Consider the following 21,635-nt stretch of genomic DNA (forward strand, 5'->3'; position numbering starts at 1 on the left):
TCGATGATTCACAGTTCCAAGAATCTTGTAAGGGAAATTCAGAAATGCAATGGTGTGTGTGCATTTGTAGCCTAAGCTTCCTCATGGCTGATCAACTGGGCAAATGCACACCTCTTATAACTTGTTGCAACAGGCAGGTGCCTCTTGTTTTGAAATATTAGAATCTCACTGCAGTAGAAAGGTTATTCTTTTGGTAGCAGACTCTGTCATGCAGTTCGTTGCTTCCGATAGGTGCTTTTGATGAAACGATTTCATCTCCTGCAGCTCCTCTCAATTCCAAAGATGTTTGAAATTCCCATTGGCTGAAGTGAACTCTTGACAACTACAAATACAACTCTCTTTCCCCCCCCCGGTTTTCTCCTCTGTAGGCAAGGATAGACTGACTGCTTGCTCTTTGAAATAGATTTTCAGAATATTGATGAGTTTCTTACTGAGTGCACAGAACAGACCCTCTGTTTCAGCACATTTTTCTGAAGACCCTCTTCGCTTGCTTCAGTGACTGTGCCTGCCTGATTGACCTGCATTGAATGGAAATTCTGGGTACGAGAGTGTGTTTTCTTGCCAAATTCCCCTCTCCTGTTCTTTGTGCACACTGAACAAAACAAGGGATTGATAGCTTATTGTCAATCCAGGGCTTTCATTACAAAGCTCATATGTTGGGTTCAGAGGCCATATTTTCACTAATATGGTCACCACTACCTTATTTCTTGGAGTAGGCACCTTAAGTTCCAGATGTCAGTTTTGTCTCAAGAAATATTGAGCTTGTATTTGGAATCTTGATCTGACAGTCCCAGAGCAGCAGCTCATTTAAACAAAAAACAAATTGGCTCGGAAAGTTTTATCTTAGCAACTTCGAAAATTTGTCAAATGGCTCAAAGCTGTTTGCGGAATCCATATTGTTTTATAGACACAAAAGGAGCCATTTTATGAACGATAAGGTCCCACATACAGCATTGAGGCTATTGAGCAGTTGAAAGGTTTACATAGTGTTGGTGAACTGAGGACTGGGAGATGAAGTTGGGTCGCAGGGGGAGGAAGAATGAGTTTTCCCAGAAAATGTTGACACCACTCACAGCAAGAAAATGGAGCCTTGACTTTATGGTCCCATTTAAAGTGTGGAGTTAAACAAACGTAACTTCAATCGTGTGCACTAGAGTTTGGTCTCAAAACTTGGTTTCTGCCTGGCTTCCTTTTCTTTCCTCTTGGCTTACTGTGCCCTTGTTTAGGAGAGCCTTGTTATTTCCAATGGCTGGTTTGCGATGCCAAATGATGCCAATAGTGCAGGTTCAATTCCCACACTAATTGGGGCTACCATGATGGACTTCTCAACCTGTCCCCTCACCTGAGGCGTGATGACCCTCAGGTTAAATCACCACCAGTCTCTCTCTGTGTCTCTTTCTCTCTGTCTCTCTGTTTCTGTCTCTGTCTCTCTCTGTGTCTCACTCTTTTTTTTCTCTTTCTCCCTTTCTGTCTCTCCCTTTCTGTCTCGCTCTCTCTGTCTGTCTGTCTCTTTCTGTCTCTGTGTCTCTCTCTCTGTCTCTCTATCTCTCTGTATGTGTCTCAATCTCTCTGTGTGGGTGTCTCTCTCTCTCTCTTTGTCTGTGTGTCTCTCTCTGACTCTCTCTCTTTCTCTCAAATGAGAGAATGACTTTATTCTCTGGTAAGATTATGGCTGCATTATGTTAATGTCTTCTCCCAAATAAGACTGCCTACAGAGCAGAATAGGATTTAAAGAGATGAAGATGGAGCTTGTAGTGTATTGGTCTGAACACTTCAGCACATATGCCCAGAGTGATGTTGCACTGCTGTAGTGAGGGAGGTGTTATCTTTCGATGAGCTGCTGAACCAAGGTCTAATGTCTTCTCTGGGGTGGATGTAAATGATCCCAAAGAGAAACAGGTGAGTTATCCTCCAGATTCTGGTGAAAATTTAAGCACTCGATCCACATAACTAAAAACAGATATTCTGATCACCATGCCATTAGTATTGTGGGATGTTGCTATGTCTGTATTAGCTCCAGTATTTCTTACAACAGTGACCACTCGTTTCAAAAGCATACCAGCAGCAGCAGTTTTGATGATGTGAGAAGTGCTGTATAACTGCAAGCCATTCTTTGTGTGAACGCAGACACATAGGGACAGGAGCATTACGTAAACACATTCTTGTTGCTTTCCTCAGCTTTTTCACTTCCAACTTCAAACAGAGCCATCTTCAGAGACAATAGTGATTTGTCTTTTGTCCATCAGCCAAGCAAGCAATCCCATTAAATAATGATTGGGAGATGCTGAGAGGTGTGATGGAGTGTGGGACAGTGGAATTGCCCAGTGAGGCTGAAGCATTCATAACAGCCTTTGGCCAGGTGTGCCAAGTTGATGATCCATTTTTGCCTCCTTCAGTGGTCTCCAGCATCACAGATAGCAGTCTTCAGTCAATTCATTCCAAGTGAGGTTGAAAAACAATTGGAGGCACTGAATAATGCAAAGGCAATGGGCCCTGACAACATTCTGACAATAGTTCTGAAGACTTGTGCTCCAGAAGTTGCCCCTCCCTCAGCCAAGCTCTGCCAGTACAGTTACAATACTGTCATCAACCCAACAGTGTAGAAATTTGTTGGAAAAGCTCAGCAGGTCTGGCAACATTGATAAAGTGAAATCTGTTAACGTTTCAGGTCCGGTGACCTTTCCTCAGAATCGTCTGAGGAGGGTCACCGGACCTGAAATGTCAACTCTGATTTCTCTTCACAGATGCTGCCAGACCTGATGAGCTTTTCTAGCAGCTTCTGTCTTTGTTTCTGGTTTGCAGCATCTGCAATGCTTTCGGTTTTTAATGTGGATGTTTGCCTCAATATGTCCAATCCAAACCAAAGCAAGATAAATCCAACCCGGCCAATTACTGGCTCATCAGTCCACTCTCGATCATCGGTAAAGTAGATGAAGATGTCATCAATAGTGCTGTCAAGCAGCACTTGCTTAGCAATAATTTGCTCAAGTTTGGGTTCTGCCAAAGTTATCCAGCTTCTGATCTCCATACAGCTTTAATCCAATCATGGCTAAAAGAGCTGATTTCCTGAGTGACTCTCCAGGATATCAAGGCTGCTTTGAGCAAATGTGGTATCAATGGGCTCCAGCAAAATTGGGATCAACGGGAACCATGGGTAAATATCTCTGCTGGTTGGATCATAGGAAGATAGTTTTGCGGTTGGTGAAGGTCAGTCATCTCCGCTCAGTCCACCTCTGCAGCACTTCCTCAGGATTGATGTTTTCTAAACAACTTATTAAGAGATATTATTTCGCTCCTTGGAGAAGGTGGAACTTGAACCTAGGCCTTCTGAGTCAGAGTTAGGGTTGCTATCAATGGTTGTATCTCGCCCCAGTCCCTTTCAGCTGAATTGTCAATGGCTTCCCCTCCATCATAAGGTCAAGTTTCCCTCCCAAGTCACTCACCAGCCTGACTCAGAAATATATCGCCATTCCTTCACTGTCGCTGGTCAAAAGCCTGGAATTCCTTTCCTAAAACATTGTGAGTGTACCTACAGTACATGGACTGCAGTGGTTCACGAAGACAACTCACCACCCCCTTCTCAACGGCAACAAGGGATGGGCAATAAATTCTGCCCAAATCATGAATGAATAAAAAGTTAGGGAATTGAATTGGAGATGTTGGGGCAGTTTTCAGGAAATCTCATTGTTTTCTCATTGAGGGGCATGGATAGGGTAAATAGGCAAAGTCTTTTCCCTGGGGTTGGGGAGTCCAGAACTAGAGGGCATAGGTTTAGGGCGAGAGGGGAAAGATATAAAAGAAACCTAAGGGGGCAACTTTTTCATGCAGAGAGTGGTACATGTATGGAATGAGCTGCCAGAGAAAGTGGTGGAGGCTGGTACAATTGCAACATTTAAGAGGCATTTGGATGGCTATATGAATAGGAAGGGTTTGGAGGGATATGGGCTGGGTGCTGGCAGGTGGGACTAGATTGGGTTGGGATATCTGGTCTGCATGGACGGGTTGGACCGAAGGGTCTGTTTCTATGCTGTACATCTCTATAAGTCTATGACTTGCTGGGGTCCTGGTCAAGGGTAAGCTCCATTGTTTTTTTTTGCAAGCTCTGAGTGACCATTGCCCTCGGTGTTCTTGAATTTCTCTGCCCCAGGAAACAAGTTCCCAGCTCTGTTCAGAGCACTCCTCCACTTGGCATTGGAGGCAGTCCAGAGAAGGTTTGCTAGCCTGATACCAGGTATGGCTGGATAGTCCTATGAGGAGACATTGGGTACAATGGGCCTGTACATGTTGGAGCTTAGAAGCATGAAAGGTGATCTTTCTTGAACCTTGCAAGATTATTCATCAGTCGAAAAGTGTGGCGCTGAAAAAGCATAGCAGGTCAGGCAGCAATCGATGATCAGGAGAGTTGACGTTTAAACTCTGATCTCCAGCATCTGCAGTCCTCACTTTCTCTCAAGATTCTTCATCAACTTGACAAGTTAGATGGATTAGGAGAAATTGAGCACTGCAGGTGCTGGAGATCAGAGTCGAGAGTGTGGTGCTGGAAAAGCACAGCAGGTCAGGTAGCATCTGAGGAGCAGGAGGTGCATTGGCCAGAGGGAATAACTGCAGAATGAGGGGTTGCCCATTTAAGACTGAGGAGGAAGTCCGTCTCTGAGGAATCTGAGGAATTTGTTATCGCGGAGGCCTGGAGAAACCAGGCCATTAAATGTATTCAAGGCTGACACAGACACATTTTTATAGAGTAAGAGAATTGAGGGGTCTGCGGAATAGGCAGGAAAATGGCGTTGAGGATTATCAGATGAAACTAGCAGAGCTGACTTAATGGGCTGAATGGCCTATTTCTGCTCCTACATCTTAGTGTTAAGGGAATAGGCCTGTTTGAAATCTCAATTCTTCCCTTTTGCCTTAACTGCAGAGCTCGGTATTTGCCTGATCATTATGATGATACCAGTGGGACAGCTCCGTTTCCCACACACATTGCTTTTATTAGCTCTGTGAGGGAGGTTGCTAATTATTGTGGTTTGGGCCCTTCCTTCACTCACGACTGTTTTTAATGCAGGCTAATTCCATGTGGTACGTTTGTAGCGTTAACGGACAGAATTGTGATTCCCTCACTCCAGCCTGAATTCCGGTCCATTCCCATCCAATCTGTCAGCCATCACTGACAGTGTGCTTGTGTGACTCCTGTCAGAGCCCATTTTCAACCTGATCATGTCGTCAAGAAACAGTTGGAGCCACTGGATACTGCAAAGGCTGTGAACCCTGACAACATTCCGGCAATAGTACTAAAGACTTGTGTTCCAGAATTTGCTGTTCCCCTTGCCAAGTGCAGTGGAGGAGAAAGTAAGGACTGCAGGTGCTGGAGATCAGAATCCAAGACTGTAGTGCTGGAAAAGCACAGTTGGTCAGGCAGCATCCGAGGAGCAGGAGAGTCGACATTTCGAGTATTCCTAATGAAGGGCTTATGCCTGAAATGTCAATTCTCCTGCTCCTCGGATGCTGCCTGACCGGCTGTGCTTTTCCAGCACCACACGCTTCGTCTCTTCCAGTGCAGTTACAACACCGGCATCTACCCAACAATTGGAAAATTTGCCCAGGTATGTCCTGAACACAAAAAGCAAGACAAATCCAGCCCGACCAATCACCGAACAATTTTCATTGCCCGTGGAATGAACGTAACTTGGTTGTCAGAGAACTTGCGACTGCTTCTGTTGGCACCTTATGGGCACTTGATTCACCTTGCTGAAAAATGTCTGAATTATGGTCACCCACATTCACTCCTCAGCCACATGTCCAGCTGTCCAGAGTGACCACACACACACCAAGGCTGGAATCGTTGTCTTGGTAACCTCAGCCAGATGGGCTGCCTTACACAAAGTATTAAAGTATCCTACCATTCTCAAGAAATCTAAAAGCCTTGTGCAATGGCTGTCCTACTTCAGTGATGTGAAGTCTGATTTTTACTTTGCATCTCTTTTGTAAATGGGTTCGGTGCTGTTAGGTTGCTATGCAAACTGCATTGTGGTGGTGCTTTTGAATTTGTAATGGTAATTGCCAAAAGAACTATTGGCATCCCCATGTTTTTTCTTACATTTTCCAGTGTGAGAGGGCAAATCTGGGTCACTTCCCCTTCACTCTTTCTCCTGGCTGCTGGAATTAACTGCAATGGATGTTTTTGTTTTCTTTAAACATTTTGATTTTGATACCTGACCAAGTTTTTGTGTGTTGACCCAGGTCCCTTGCAGTCTTCAGTTAGAGTCAAACTCTGCTCCGGGGGTTAAGTTTCAGTCTGAGTTACGTTCTTGAGTGCAGCACTAACAGAGTGCTGCACTGTTAGAGGTTCCTTGGTTGGATGGAATGACCTTCGAGTGGTTATTAAAGATCCTACAGTCGCCTGCACAGGAAGATGAATGGTGTGTTGCTTTAGTTGTAGAGGCATTAACGTAGCTGAGTGTAGAGAGATCGTACTACAATTATACAGCACATTCGTGAGGCCACAGCTGGAGAATTGTGTGCAGTTTTGGTCTCCTTACCTCAGATATGGACATACTTGCCCTGGGGGGCTTCAACAAAAGTTCACCAGCCACTTTCCTGGATTGGCCTTAAGACATTCCTGGAGGAATTAAGTAGACTTTAAACTGAAGGGAACTATAGAATTAATGAGATGTGATCTAGCTGAAACATTTAAAGGGACCTGACAGAGTAGACAATGTTTCCTTGTCTACAGAATGGAGACCATTAGGTCACATTCTCAAAATAAGGGGTCAGCTATTTTGGAGAGTAGAGGAGAAATCTTTCCACTAAAAGGGCGGCAAGTCTTTGGAATTTGCAGGTTCAGAGACTGGGAGCCACTCAGTCACCGACTATTGGCAAAGCATTCACCAATAGAGTTTAGATTTCCTACAATATGGAAACAGGCCCTTTGGCCCAACAAGTCCACACCGACCCTCCAAAGAGCAACCCACCCACACCCATTCCCCCACACTGTATTTACCCCTAACTAATGCACCTAACACTATGGGCAATTCAGCACGGCCAATTTACCTAACCTGCACATCTTTGGACTGTGGGAGGAAACCGGAGCACCTGGAGCAAACCCACGCAGACACTGGGAGAATGTCCAAACTTAACACAGACAGTTACCCGAGGCAGGAATTGAACCCGGGTCCCTGGCACTGAGAGCCACCGAGCCACCGTGCCGCCCCAATTCTGAAGCATTACGTAGGTTAATGGAGTGGGACCATGGTGTTGAGGTGGAGGTAATCTTGTTGATTGAAGAAGCAGGCTTCCTTAGCAACCATTTGTTCCTCCATTACTGAAGCAGATTCATGTTGGTTTATCTAACTGCTGCTTGCAGGGAGACTGTGTGGTATTTAGCCGCTCATTTCTTTAACCACTCCAGCTTAGTCCTTCACCTACCTGTGAGGTCCTGATGAAGGCTTTAATATGGACTCTCAATGTGTTAAGTCATCAATTAATAATAATTTTTTATGAAAATTGGATGAGTGAGGGGTTTTGCAGCCAAGTGTCTCTCCAGTTTTTTTTTTAGAAACAGCCCAGCATTGGCAACAGCAGCCTGCATTTATATAGCACCATTCTCTTTTAAACAGAGCAAGCCATCCAAGGCACATCGCAAGCGACTGTCAGGCGAATGTTCATACCAAGCCACCCAAGAAGATACTGGAACAGGCAAAAGGGGCTCTGAGGTTTTAAAGCAAGGGGGGAGGCATGGGGAGGATCCACAGGCAGAAGTGATTCTCAAGATCTCCATAGAGCTGAAACTGTGGGGGAAGCTTTCAAGATGGAGCTTTAATTATTAAAAAGGGGACTGGGCTTTCGGTGTGTCGAGGAGTTGCAATTTATGTAGTTCCGTAATCCTGAATACTCGCCGAGATGCTATGAAGCAATGAAAGAGTTAATGGTTGCCTTCAATTCTGTGATTACTGTTGAGTCACACAAGAGCTTAAATTAAAACTCGCATTAACTCGATCACAGATTCAATCCAGTCCAGTGGACAAAGAAATCTGTTGAAAGGAAACGAGATATGATGAAATCCAAACAGGAGGCTTTGGAACGGGAAGGAAAGAGAGATAAACCTGTTCCCTGAAAGCAGGAATGACGGAACAAACAGTATGCTATTGTCCTCTTGTCACATTTCCCTTTTGTTTGATTCCTTTTGTCTTGAGGCCCATTGTTGCACTTCCTCTCGTCCCCAGTTCACTCCATTCTCTTTCCATTACAAAACACATTCTGTTGTTTCACTACCTTTTTTTTGTTTGGAGCTGCCCTAACCGCCACTTCGCTGAGAACTGTTTGACTTGTAGGTGGAATTATTTGAGTTACTTTTTGTTTGCAGCAAATATTACAGTCGCCAGAAATCTCTCTGCGTGTCCATTTTCCATGCACTGCTCCTGATCTCCCACTGCTCCCCACCCCCCACCCCCAACTCTCCACGCACCATTCATTCTGGGTGAATCACGTGGGCTCTCTCTCTCTCTCTCTCTCTCTCTCTCTCTCTCTCTCTCTCTCTTATCTGTGAAGAGATGAATCCAATATTCGCTTTTGTTGAGTGCAGAATGGGCTTGTATGTTCCTGACAAAAAATCCATTTTGTTCTCGGTCTGTTGGACAGCTACTCGCTTACAGAAAACCTCGTCTCCGAGAGATTTGTGGCGATGCCTGTGGAGTCGGAGAAAGAAGCATTTTCTTGCCTTAGCTGTTGGGGTTTGTAGAGATTTCGAGGCAAGTGTCCTTGGTGCACCACTTTGGAGACAGTTGTTCCTAATGCATGGGGTGAATTCCTTAAATTAAAGCCCTTTTTCTCCCCTCTCTGTTCACGTGGTTAGACACGTGATAGCTCCCTGCTCCCACCTCCTCAGACTCCATCACTTGTTTAACTTTTCATTACTTTCTTTTGCAGGGGGTTGAGTTTTGATTTAAAAGTGAACGCGTGTTAAATTTTCTGCTTTTACTCTCTCTTCTCGCCCACCCCTCCATGCCTCACAGAATGTCCACACGGCAGCTGGCTTCTTGTTGTATGGACGTGAATGGTGACGTAATCATGGTCCATGACCAGGTGAAAGTGGAGGAGGTGGAGGAGGAACGGAGTGGTTACGGGTCGCTCAATATGTCATTTCCCAGCAATCCTCACTCCGACAGGCTCCCGAGCAAGACAGCGCCCGGGAGAGATACCTTGGACTTCGATAGGTCAGGGGTCGTGAAGCAAACGCACGTAAGTGAGCCCGCGGCTTCTCGTTGAATCCACCTCAGTGACAGGAGTTGACTCCAAGTGAGGTCCATCTTTCCTCACCTGTGAATGAGCATCTGGTAAACGTCTAGAAACCAGAGGGTTTGGTCGGATTTCCATAACTTACAGGCTGTCACTGATGCATTCATGATCAAAAGGAAGAAGCTGGAAGGAGAGACTACATACATACTGCCCAGTCATAGAGTCGTAGAGATGTACAGCATGGAAACAGACACTTCGGTCCAACTCATCCATGCCAACCAGATATCCTAACCTAATCTCGTCCCATTTGGCAGTACTTGGGGCCAATATCTCTCTAAACCCTTCCATTCATATACCCATCCAGATGTGGTTCAAATGTTGTCATTGTACCAGTCTCCACCACTTCCTCTGCCAGCCTATTCAGCCTCTCCCGGTAGCTCAAATCGTTCAATCCTGGCAACATCCTTGTAAATCTTTTCTGAACTCTTTACAGTTGCACAACATCATCCTTCTGATAGGAGGGAGACCAGAATTGCACGCAATATTCTAAAAGTGACCTAACCAATGTCCTGTACAGCTGCAACATGACCTCCTAACTCCTGTGCTCAATGCTCTGACCAATATTCTTGCTGTCCCACCCAATACCTCCATATGCTTTGTAATTCCAGAGTCGATTGAGTGGGGGCAAGGGGGGTGAATCATAGAATCCCCACAGGCCATTCCACCCATCAAGTCCACACTAACCCTCTGAAGATCGTCTTACCCAGACCTACTCTTCCCACCTGCTCAACCCTATTCCTATTACCCCACATTTCCCATGGCTAACCCACCTAGCCTACACATCACTAAACACTATGGCCAATTTAAAATGGCTAACCCACCCTAACCTGCATATCTTTAGACTGTGGGAGAATCTGGAACAACTGGAGGAAACCCATGCAGACATGGGGAGAATGTGCAAACTCCTCATACTGCTGTGAGGCAGAAGTGCTAACCACTAATCATTATGCCGTTGTGGCACTGAGTCATTGTGCCACCCTGCCCCAAAATGTCTCTTATAAGCAGAGGCAATGCCATAGGTGGAAATGTAAGTTTGCAAAATACACCACTGAAATGGGTCATTCAGCCCAACTGCTTCATGGTACTGTTCATGCTGAAGCAAGTTTCAATTCCATTGAATTGAAGTCAAATCTTCAATTCCATTCTCCCTTTACATATTTGTCAAGTTTGCCCGTAATGCCCCTGTACTATTTGACTCACCCATTCCTTGTGGGAGCAAGTTCCACATTTCTCAGTGTTCTGGGCAAAGAGATATCTCCTGAACTATTTGATTTATTAGTGACATGTTATATTTATGTTGCCTTGTTCTACATTGGTCATAAGTGGAAACATATCTTGAATTCCTATCAAACCATTTCATATCTTAGAGACCTCTCTATTGGGTCACTTTTCAGTTTCATTGTTTTCTTAAGACAAAAAGCCCAACATATATCCAATCTTCCTTGATACTGCTCAGTTCTGGCGCTATTCTAAGAAATAGTGTTTGCACCATTTCCAGTGTCTTTATGCTCTTCTTACAACATGGAGATTAATGTTCCTCAGAGTACTTAAAGTATATTCCAGAAAAGATTCACATTAAAATATTAGAGCCATAGAGATGTACAGCATGGAAACAGACCCTTCGGTCCAACCCATCCATGCTGACCAGATACCCCAACCCAATCTAGTCCCACCTGCGAGCACCCAGCCCATATCCCTCCAAACCCTTCCTATTCATATATCATCCTCTGCATGAAAACATTGGCCCTTAGGTCTCTTTTATATCTTTCCCCTCTCACCCTAAACCTATGCCCTCGAGTTCTGGACTCCCCCACCCCAGGAAATAGACTTGTCCATTTATCCTATCCATGCCCCTCATGATTTTATAAACCTCTATAAGGTCACCCCTCAGCCTCCGATGCTCCAGGGAAAACAGCCCCAGCCTGTTCAGCCTCACTGTGTAGCTCAAATCCTCCAACCCTGGCAACATTCTTGTATATCTTTTCTGAACCCTTTCAAGTTTCACAACATCTTTCTGATAGGAAGGAGACCAGAATTGCACGCAATATTCCAACAGTGGCCTAACCAATGTCCTGTACAGCTGCAACATGACCTCCCAACTTCTGTACTCAATACTCTGACCAATAAAGGAAAGCATACCAAACGCCTTCTTCATTATCCTATCTACCTGCTGCGACTCCACTTTCAAAGAGCTATGAACCTGCACTCCAAGGTCTCTTTGTTCGGCAACACTCCCTAAGACCTTACCATTAAGTGTATAAGTCCTGCAAAGATTTGCTTTCCCAAAATGCCGCATCTCGCATTTTTCTGAATTAAACTCCATCTGCCATGTTGCAGCCCATTGGCCCATCTGATCAAGATCCTGTTGTAATCTGAGTTCACCTTCTTTGCTGTCCACTACATCTCCAATTTTGGTGTCATCTGCAAACTTACTAACTTACTACAAACTTTTGCTCATCTCCAAACCATTTATATAAATGACGAAAAAAAGTGGACCCAGCACGATCCTTGTGGTACTCCACTGATCACAGGCTTCCAGTCTGAAAAATAACCTTCCACCGCCACCCTCTGTCTTCTACCTTTGAGCCAGTTCTGTATCCAAATGGCTAGTTCTCCCTGTATTCTGTGATATCTAACCTTACTAACCAGTCTCCCATGGAGGAAATACCGTACATTCATTGAGCTGCACCAGTGAAGAGAAAGCAGGGTAGGCCTTTGAGATTACATTTCATCACTGTTTACCTTCCTTGTGTACTGTGTCTGATACCTAAAATATCATTTTCACTTTATCTCATGTTGTCTTTCACATCCTGGGGAATACTATTGATCAGAACCTCAACAGGATCAACTGCATAAATACAATGGATATAAGAGCAAGTCAGTGACTGAGAATCCTTCACTGAATAAATCTCCTTGTCATTCCCCAAAGCCAATTCACAAGGCACAAATCAGGAGTGTGTTGGAATACTGCCCACTCGACTGGATTGGTGCAGCCCCAACAACACTCGAAGTTTCACATGTTCCAAGACAAATGTTTGATTGGCACCCCATCCATCACCTTCAACATTCACTCCCTCCATTAACAATGCATAGTGCCAGCAGTGACTACCATCTACAAGATGCATTGCAGCAACTCACCACTCACTCTTGAACAGTGACTGCATGGCGAGAACCACCATCAGCTGCAGAGTCTCCTGCAACTACGACAGCATCCTGACAGCTTTGTCATTGCTGCAGGGCCAAAATCCTGGAACCCCTCCCCCCCTCCCTAACAACATTGTGTGCGTGTGCATCACCGTATGGACTGCAATGGTTCAAGAAAGTGTCTCACCACCACCTTTTCAAAGGTGATTAGAGCCTAGCAGTAAATGCTAGTCTAGTCAGCAACACCCCCCATCTCATGAAAGAGTAAAGAAAAATTAGTTTTAGTTTGGTCAATACACTGGAACCATGACTTTGTTGTAAGTTGCCTGAAGATCCTATTTTGTGAATTGTCTTGCTGTTCCTGGATGATTTAGAGATAGCTGAATGAATATGACTTGCCTTGAGAAGGTGTCCATGTATCTTGATATATTAAATTCCCATTCTTTATACCCCCCCCCCCCCCCGGTCACTTGTACCCTCTCAAGATTTGTGCATTCCCTGGAAATTGTCCACTAATGTGAGGCTAACGGCGAATTTAGGTGATTGTTTAAAGGAAATTATTTTTTACTGATGAGCAGCTGAAGGTGTTAGTGGAGCTTTGAAGCTCACTTGAATTGGTGTTTGTCACAGTGTACTGACTCTCTAATGCAATTAATGGGTGATTTAAACAGGCCATGTATTGGGAGGTGATGAAGGGAGTTACAGAAATATATAGAGAGCAAGGTGGGAGAGATTAAATGATGGAATGGTGGCGCAAGGCAAAGGAATGAGTCACATGAAGAGAGATAAATTAATCCATCCTTCCCCACCCCCTTTCACAGAGCTTCCCTTTTGTACTTTCTCACTTCTCCTTTCTACCCTTCCTCTGTACTTGCTGAAAACCACTTGCAACTCTAATTCCCTTTTGCTCTGGCAAAGGTTCATTGACCTGGGATGTTGGGCAGAATGTTATGAAGGCAATGGGGGTGTCAGTTGCAGCTGGAGAGCCAGCGAGACACCCCACCACTCCTCCCCCAACCCCGACACCCTCTGAAACAAAAAGGGTCAAAGAACCTGAAGGCAGGGAGTCAAACAGCCCAATCAGTAGCTGGCTGCTCCTCTGTACCCAGCAGCGCTGCTGGAGAGGTGGTGGCTGTTGCTGGTACTACAACCACCAGAAGTCTCAAACAGAGTGGGGGCCCAAGGCACAGGTGAGTGATGGTGTGGAGGGGGCAGCTGGGCAGAGGTGAGGAGAGAGGGACTTAGCAGCAAAGGAGGTGTAGTGGCTCTGAGCGGATCCTTCCCATTCCATTGTCTTGTTTCTTGTTCAGGTACCAAGTGCTTTTGAAGGAGTGACCCCACCCTGAGAGCCCACAAATAAACTCCTCACACTCCCTACACAGACATCCGACACCTTCCAACGCGCCGCTGTGTTAATAACAGAAGTAGCAGACTGAAGTCCCTTAAGGGGGCATTAAGTAACCACTTAAGGTACTAGTTATAGCATTACAATGGGCCATTCAGCCCAATTGCTTCATGGTGCTCTCACAAACCTCCTCTTTGTTTAATGCTGTCGACATGTCCTCCTCCTATTCCATTCTCCCTTACAGGTTTGAGAGTGTGGTCCTGGAAAAGCACAGCCAGTCAGGGAGCACTCAAGGAGCAGGAGAATCAACGTTTCGGGCATAAGCCTTTCATCAGGAAGGATTATGCCTGAAACAGTCGATTCCCCTGCTCCTCAGAGGCTGCCTGACCTGCTGTGCTCTTCCAGCACCAAACTCTTGCCTCTGAGCTCCAGCATTTGTGGTCCTCATTTTCTCCCTTCGAGGTTTGTCCTTCATGCAGCTGCACTGTTTGATTCAACTATTCCTTGTGCTGGGCAAGCTTCACATTTCTATGCTCTGGGTGAAGAGCAATCTCCTGAACTCCCAGTCTGTTTATTAGTGACTTTATATCCCCTCTGTTGTAGTTTTTCCCATTTATTGGGGGACATCACCTTAACTTCTACCCAATCAAATCAGTTCGTATCTTAAAGATTTCTATCATGTCATATTTCGATTTTCATTTTTTAAAGACAGAAATCCCAGTCCATCCAATCTTTCCTGATATCTCTCAGTCCCAGCATCATGGTGAGAAATATTTTTTACACCATCTCCAGTGTCTGTCTTCTTTTTTAGAACATGGAGATTAATGGTATTAATACACATCGAGTGCATTCTAGCAAGGTTCCAGAAATGATTCACATAGATTTAAAAATAAAACAACGCAGGTGATGGAAGTCAGAAATAAAACAGGAACTGTTGTACACAAGTTAAGCTGTGACTGTGGACAGAGAAGCTAGTGGTTGTTAATTGCCCACTTAGGAGCCTCAATGGTCACTGGAATGAGAATTGTTTCCACAGACCTTCCTGCTATAGACTGCATGAAGTGGCATTTTAAATACCACCCTGCTCCCTCCCACCACCAAACTCCCTTACTGGGGGCGGGGGAGGGGGGTTGCACACAAGAGTCCACACATTAGCTTGGATGAAGTCATCTAGATTCGAAACTTTAACTTACTCTCTCCACAGATGCTGCCTGACCCGCTGTGACTTCCAGCATGTTTTGTTTCCACCCATTAACTCTCCTCTCTCTCCACGGATGTTACCTGACCTGCTGAACATTTTCTGATTGTGTAGTAGCTGGATTACGCCTTTCCTGCTCATGAATAAACCAGTTTGAAATACAAAATGCGTACAAACCTTTTGTAGTGATTTAAATGCCATGGTTCAATAAAAACAATATCATTCTGTGTCCGTGGCTTTACTTTGAGGCAAAACGCTTAGTGCTGCGGTGAGTAATGTCGAATGCCCATAAAATTTTGTGAGGACTCTCTGGAGTTAACATGATTTTTTTTTCTGTTCACTGCTAAACGGCATCAATTTCACAAACCGTGGAATGTTGTGTACTGTGGAAATTTGTTTGAAGTCCCCTCTATAATCAGGCAAGCTTTACCTTTTGGATGGAAAAATGTGTGATATTATGAAAGCAAAGAGCATTTTGACCTTTAAGCACATTATACGCGGATAACTAGACGCTTCCTCTTTCTCTCTCTTCTCTCCCTTGCACTCTCCCTTACACAGCCTTTGCAATTGTTTTAATGATACAACAGTCAAAATATTCTTGATCCTCAAGATTTTGTACTTCCAGAAAGAAGGTGCTGAGTCGAAAAGTGTGGTGCTGGAAAAGCACAGCAGGCCAGGCAGCATCCGAGAAGGAAGAGGGCTGACATTTCAGGACATTCCTGATGAAGGGCTTATGCCCGAAACATCGACTCTCCTGCTTTTCGGATGCTGTCTGACCTCCTGTGTTTATCCAGCACCACACTTTTCGACTCTGGCCCTCCAATGTGTGCAGTCCTCTCTTTCTCCATAGTGTCTCAGCCAAGTATGAGACTAATCTATTGGAAGTCTCATCAGTTAGTAACTTTTAGCATTTGGTTTCAGTGTCCTTTACTGTTGGTGAATATTATGTTTGTACAAAATTTAGGTGGGGGGGGGGGGGGAAAGAGCTTCAAATTGAATGTATTTCCCTTCCAACAATCACCTATGAATCTGTTTGCTGCTCTTGTTATTGGGAACTTGGTGTTGTATGTGTGTTGTACAGAACACTGTGTCTTGACAAGTGGAAACTAACTGAGTTTTTTTACATTTACAACCCAGGCTTCATCTTCACCAAGGGAGGAGGGGCAACAGGATCACAGTAAATTCACAAATACCTTAAGCAACTTGGAAAGAATAGATTTTACTAAGAATCTAACTGAAGGTGAGTATATCCACAACCAGAGACCAACAGCATGAGCTGAACAGCTGATCTAGATTTCACACCTGGGTTTAAAAACTGATTTGCATTGGGCTCCAGAGTTGCAGGAAAGATCATCTTTCTCTCTTTTCTTCCCTCCCTACTGCTTAAGTGTTGCTTGATAGACATCAGAGACTAACAATTGATGAGACAGTTCAGGCATATACATTTCTCATCAGAGTTTTGTTCCACCTGACATGTTGGAAAACTCTAAAACATCAATTACTCCGTTCCTATTTGTGTACATAATAAATATACATAAAAATCTACAACCAGTTCTTACCCAATTACCCCTTAATTAACACTTAATCATTACCTGCTTCCTGGTTTGGTCTCTAGTAACCCTTACCAGACTCTGTTGGATAATAACGTTACTTGCACACTTAATTGGTCCATAGACCAGAGCAGGTGTTTAACTCCAACATCTCTCACACTGCTGCTCTATAATCAGCCATTAGGACACTGGCCTTGGATGATTGGTTACTCCTTCTTATTTTTTGTTCGGCCCTGTCCCTCATAACTGCCTAGAGATGGTTTGTAGAGGAGTCCACAGCTAAGTCAGGCCAGGGTTACACCATCAGTTATAAACTTGGAGTGTAGAATCAGCTGGATAGATATTCGGAATAATGGCTGGAAAACTTTGAGTTCCAAAGAGAACAGTCCTGTGTGTTACAAGCTGATGTAATAGAAGATTTCTAGATGAAAGCACTGGACAGGAGATAGAGAAAAGCATTGAATAGGCTGGATCTATTTTCCCTGGAGCATCAGAGGCTAAGGGAGGTTTATAAAATCATAAGGGATATGGATAGGGTGAATAGTCAAGGTCTTATCCCTATGGTAGGGGCATCCAAAACTGGAGAGCATAGGTTTAGGGCGAGGGGAGAAAGATTTAAAAGGGACCTAACGGGCAAATGCTTCATGCAGAAGGTGATGCGTGTATGGGACAAGCTGCCAGAGGAAGTGTTGAAGGCTGGTACAATTACAACATTTAAAAACCATCTGGATGGGTATATGAATAGGAAGGGTATAGAGGAATATGGGCCAAATGCCAGCAAATGGGGGTAGATTGATTTAGGGCATCTGGTTGTCATGGACGAGTTGGACCGAGGGGTCTGTGTCTGTGCTGTACATCTCTATGATTCTGTTCCTTCCAGCAGAGGCTATGAATGTAAAATTGCTGACAAAATATTTAGTTTTTGGGATGTGGAATACTTTACCTGGAAAAGCTAGTTTCATGAATAATTTCAATGGGTTGTCAGACAGGTCCTTGTCTGAGGGACTTTGTAAGGATGCAGACGCAAGGCAGGGTGTGGAACTAAGCACATAAACTCTTTCAAAAAGTCAACATCAACACACGATGCGATTAATGGATTAAGTTGTGAAGTTTTAATTTGAGATTTATCAATGTTTGTTCTCGGGTAGTATTGAGAGACATGGGGCAGAGGCAAGGTATATAATGTTGAGCTGCAGAACAGTCGTGATTGAAGGTAGAACAACAGTGAGGGATCAAATGGCCTCATCCTGTTTCTTATGTTATTTACTTGTCGTCACACATCAGGGAAATACTGAAGGAATGACAGTGGAAAGTAAACGATCTGTTTTTGAAGATAGACTGGCAGATCACCATGTGGCCCAAACATTTAATAACTTCAGAGAGGAAGAGAAAGGTAAAAAAACAGAGAGAGAGAGAGAGAGAGAGAGAGAGAGAAATATCACACACTGTCCAACATTCACTCCCTTGAGGTACAATCATACTGTGTAACAGTAATACACCCAATTACCTTATATTTGATTTCCTTTACATTCGATCTGTAATCTGATCGAATTTAAAACATTTGCGCAGATTATTGTGATTGTAATTGGAACAAAGATGCTATCATTGTGTTTTTGCTTCAAAGTGAGTTAATCCCCTTTATTTAGTTAGCAGCTGGAAGAAGTGACACACTCGCTCATGTTCTCTCACACCGCATGTTCAACCTGTTTGAATTAGACTGTAGTTCTAATTACTTTGGTAATGATGGCAGCTAAATGTTCAACACCTCCATTGTAATAACTAGTGCTGCGATGGTGATAGGTTTACCTGCTATGTATTGCAAGCAGTTATTTCTAAGTCCATCGCGTGATTGGTAACTCTGCCGCCTCTTTTTTAAAATAATGTTGGTTCCGAAGACGAATCTTACTAAACTTGAAACATTGCTTTCGTTTCTCTTTTCATAAATGCTGCCAAATCAGTTGATTTTCTCCAGCACATTTTTCTGTTGTTTTTAATTTCAAATTCCCAGCATCTGTAGTAAAAGCACTTTTGGTTTGAATGTGGTTCAGACACAGCTCTCTGGTCTTTGAGTTCAAGACCTACTATAAGATTTTCAGAACACAAGCTGACACCAATGTACCAATCATACTGAAGGAGCAGGAGATTAATCTTAGGTGCTGTCTGCACTCCATAAAAGATCACACATTACTGTTTCAAAGGAGAGTTAAGACCATAAGACATAGGAGCAGAAATTAGGCCATTCTGACTATTGAGTCTGTTCTGCCATTCAATTGTGGCAGATACATTTCTCAACCCCATTATCCTGCTTTCTCCCTGTAACCCTTGATCCCCTTGATACTCAAGAACTTATCTATCTCAGTCTTAAATATACTCAATGACCTGGCCTCCACAGCCTTCTGTGGCAGTGAATTCTATAGATTCACCAATCTCTGGCTCAAGACGTTTCTCCTTATCTCCATTGTGAAAGAGTCTTCCCTTTACTCTCAGGCAATGCCCTCTGGTCCTAGTCTCTCTCACCAATCCCATATCCTAGCCAATATTTATTAAATCACAAAACCCGATTATCCAGCTATCCAAAGATGTGCAGGTTAGGTGAATTGGCAATGCTAAATTGCCCATAGAGTTCAGGGATGTGTAGGTTAGGTTCATTAGTCAGGGATAAATGTAGAGTAATAGGACAGGGAAATGGGTCTGGGTGGGATACGCTTTGGAGGGTTAGTGTGGACTTGTTGGGCCAAACAGCCTGTTTCCACACTATAGGGATTCTATTGTTGTTACTTGTATATTAATTATCATTAATTGCAGACAAGTAGTGGCCATTAACTGGGAATTCACTGGAGCCCCTCATTAATAGAGCTGAAAATGTGTTGCTGGAAAAGCGCAGCAGGTCAGGCAGCATCCAAGGAACAGGAGAATTGACGTTTCGGGCATTAGCCCTTCTTCAGGAATGATGATGCCCGAAACGTCGATTCTCCTGCTCCTTGGATGCTGCCTGACCTGCTGAGCTTTTCCAGCAACACATTTTCAGCTCTGATCTCCAGCATCTGCAGTCCTCACTTTCTCCCCTCATTAATAGACTCCGATTAAAACTGTGAGTACTCAGTTAGGAGGCACATGTTTAGTAATGTGTAACTTCGTAAATAAATGTAAAAGTGTGTGAAGATTGGCTCCATTTTGACCTTTCCCCTAGTTGCTTTTACAAATAGAACAATTACTTCATTGTGAGAGCTTGCTATATGCAAATTGACTGCAAAATGCTGAAGGCAGTTTGATGGGGGCGTCATTCGGAAGAAAACAAAATAATCCTGTATTTATCTTGCATTTTCAACAACCTCACAGTAATCAAAAGAAAATCAAAGAACTGCAGATGCTGGAAGTCAAAAAGCAAAACAAATTGCTGGAGAAGCTCAGCAGTCTGGCAGCATCTGTGGAGAGAAAGCAAAGTACTTTTAATTTCAAAAATATACTGTACTCATAAAATATTTCTTTATATATAGTGCACAAATGTCACAAATGTAGTTCGGTTCTGTACAGTAGCATAGCAAGGAAACTAACAAACATTGGAGTTTAACTGTGCAAACAAACCAAAGACATCTCTTACACATACAAGACTATATTTACAAAGTTTCAGGTCAGAACTGATTGTCGCTGAGAAAAGGTTGGTATATATTGTGAAGATGGGGGAAGGAGGAGGAGTAATGATAGATGTAGATGGAACCCAGAGAGAGAGAGAGAGAACAGCAATTGGCAGACAAAGGAAGGGGTAAAAGTCAGCCCTGGGGGAATCAATAGCTGGTACTGGGGACCAGAAGTGGCTGACCATAGGTATGTGTGGCAGCAATCCACGTGATGACAAGACCCGATGTGTGGGGATTGGGGTAAAGATGTGGGAGAAAGGTACTGAGGCCCTAAAATTGTCCAACTCGATATTGAGCCCTGAAGGCTGCAGAGCCCCCTATGAGTCAAAATGTGGCGCTGGAAAAGCACAGCAGGTCAGGCAGCATCGAAGGAACAGGAGAGTCGACATTTCGGTATAAGCCCTTCATCAGGGGTCATGCCTGAAACGTCGACTGTCCTGCTCCTCGGATGCTGCCTGACCTGGTGTGCTTTTCCAGTACCACAAACTTTTCGACTCTGACTCTCCAGCCCCTGCAGCCCTTGCTTTCTCCCAAGTGGAAAACTGCAGAGTTAGTGCTATCTGTTTTGTGGTGTAGTTATGTGTTCATGTGCCAGTTTAAATCAGGCTGAACAAGTTAATGGGTATCTGTCTGACCATTCTCTCCACTCACTTGCTCCCTTTATCTTTCATAGTTGTGTTTCTTTCCTGTTATTATTTTGTCACCATAACAAAGACCTATGAACACTGACAGGTGTGGCACCTGCAGGGCAATTACTGAAGAATGCCAAGAACTTTACTCCAAGGCAGCGAGTACATATTGTTCTCGTATTCTGATTGTGCTGATTTTTATGGTTGAGTCAGCATCTTTCTGTGCCTGCCTGCCTACCAGGTATATGTTCTTTCAACCCTTCCTTTACTGTTCATTCCAGTAGCCATCTGTCCAATTTCCCATCCGCTCACCTGTAATCCAATTTCTAGTTATCTATGTGTTTCTGCATGTGACAATACAAACACTTTTGTGTCTATTTGCCTATTGTGTCTATTTGGCAATCACCCAATGATTCCTGCTTTTGCCCACACTCTTTTATCCCTTTAGCCCTAAGAACATGGGAGGGTGGAGGGCCCCACATTGATGTTGTACTGCAAGGTGGTTGATTCAGATCCTGGTCCATTACAAAGAGGCCTTCACCATTACTGGGACCATTTTGACTTTGCCAAATGCACGAAATTCAACGCCACTGAAAGTCAAATGCCATTGTAATCTGGTAACAAGAGACCAGTGGGCTGCTCCTGAGTAAGTAATGCACAGGTCTTTGTGCAGTGAATGAGATCAGTGAAGTGCAGTATCCCTTAGGAATTCCAGTGACTTTTAGCACATGTAGAATGACGTGTGCTTTATGATGCTGTGGTACTACTATTTCACATTACAAAGCCACAGGGAAGTTGATTTCCAAATGACAAATAATTTTTTTTATTAATAGCAGCTCTTTC

At 44.0% G+C, this 21,635-nt stretch overlaps 1 protein-coding gene across 5 annotated transcripts in view; it reads left to right on the forward strand.

Annotated features, from left to right (window-relative positions):
- The window catches only part of sox13 (SRY-box transcription factor 13), a 183,943-nt gene that overhangs the window by 112,152 nt on the left and 50,156 nt on the right, over window positions 1-21,635 (forward strand). For 3 of the 5 annotated variants that reach the window (XM_072563801.1, XM_072563802.1, XM_072563805.1), the window contains 2 exons: window positions 9,006-9,231; window positions 16,113-16,215. In XM_072563801.1, coding sequence (XP_072419902.1) covers window positions 9,007-9,231; window positions 16,113-16,215 — 328 coding nt within the window. In that variant the 5' untranslated portion in view covers window position 9,006. Of the gene's footprint in view, window positions 1-8,111; window positions 8,131-8,635; window positions 8,742-9,005; window positions 9,232-16,112; window positions 16,216-21,635 lie in introns of those variants that run through there. The other 2 variants (XM_072563804.1, XM_072563803.1) reach the window with 2 other exon arrangements.

The sequence above is a fragment of the Chiloscyllium punctatum genome, chromosome 45, assembly GCF_047496795.1.
Source record: "Chiloscyllium punctatum isolate Juve2018m chromosome 45, sChiPun1.3, whole genome shotgun sequence".
Lineage (NCBI taxonomy): Eukaryota > Metazoa > Chordata > Chondrichthyes > Orectolobiformes > Hemiscylliidae > Chiloscyllium > Chiloscyllium punctatum.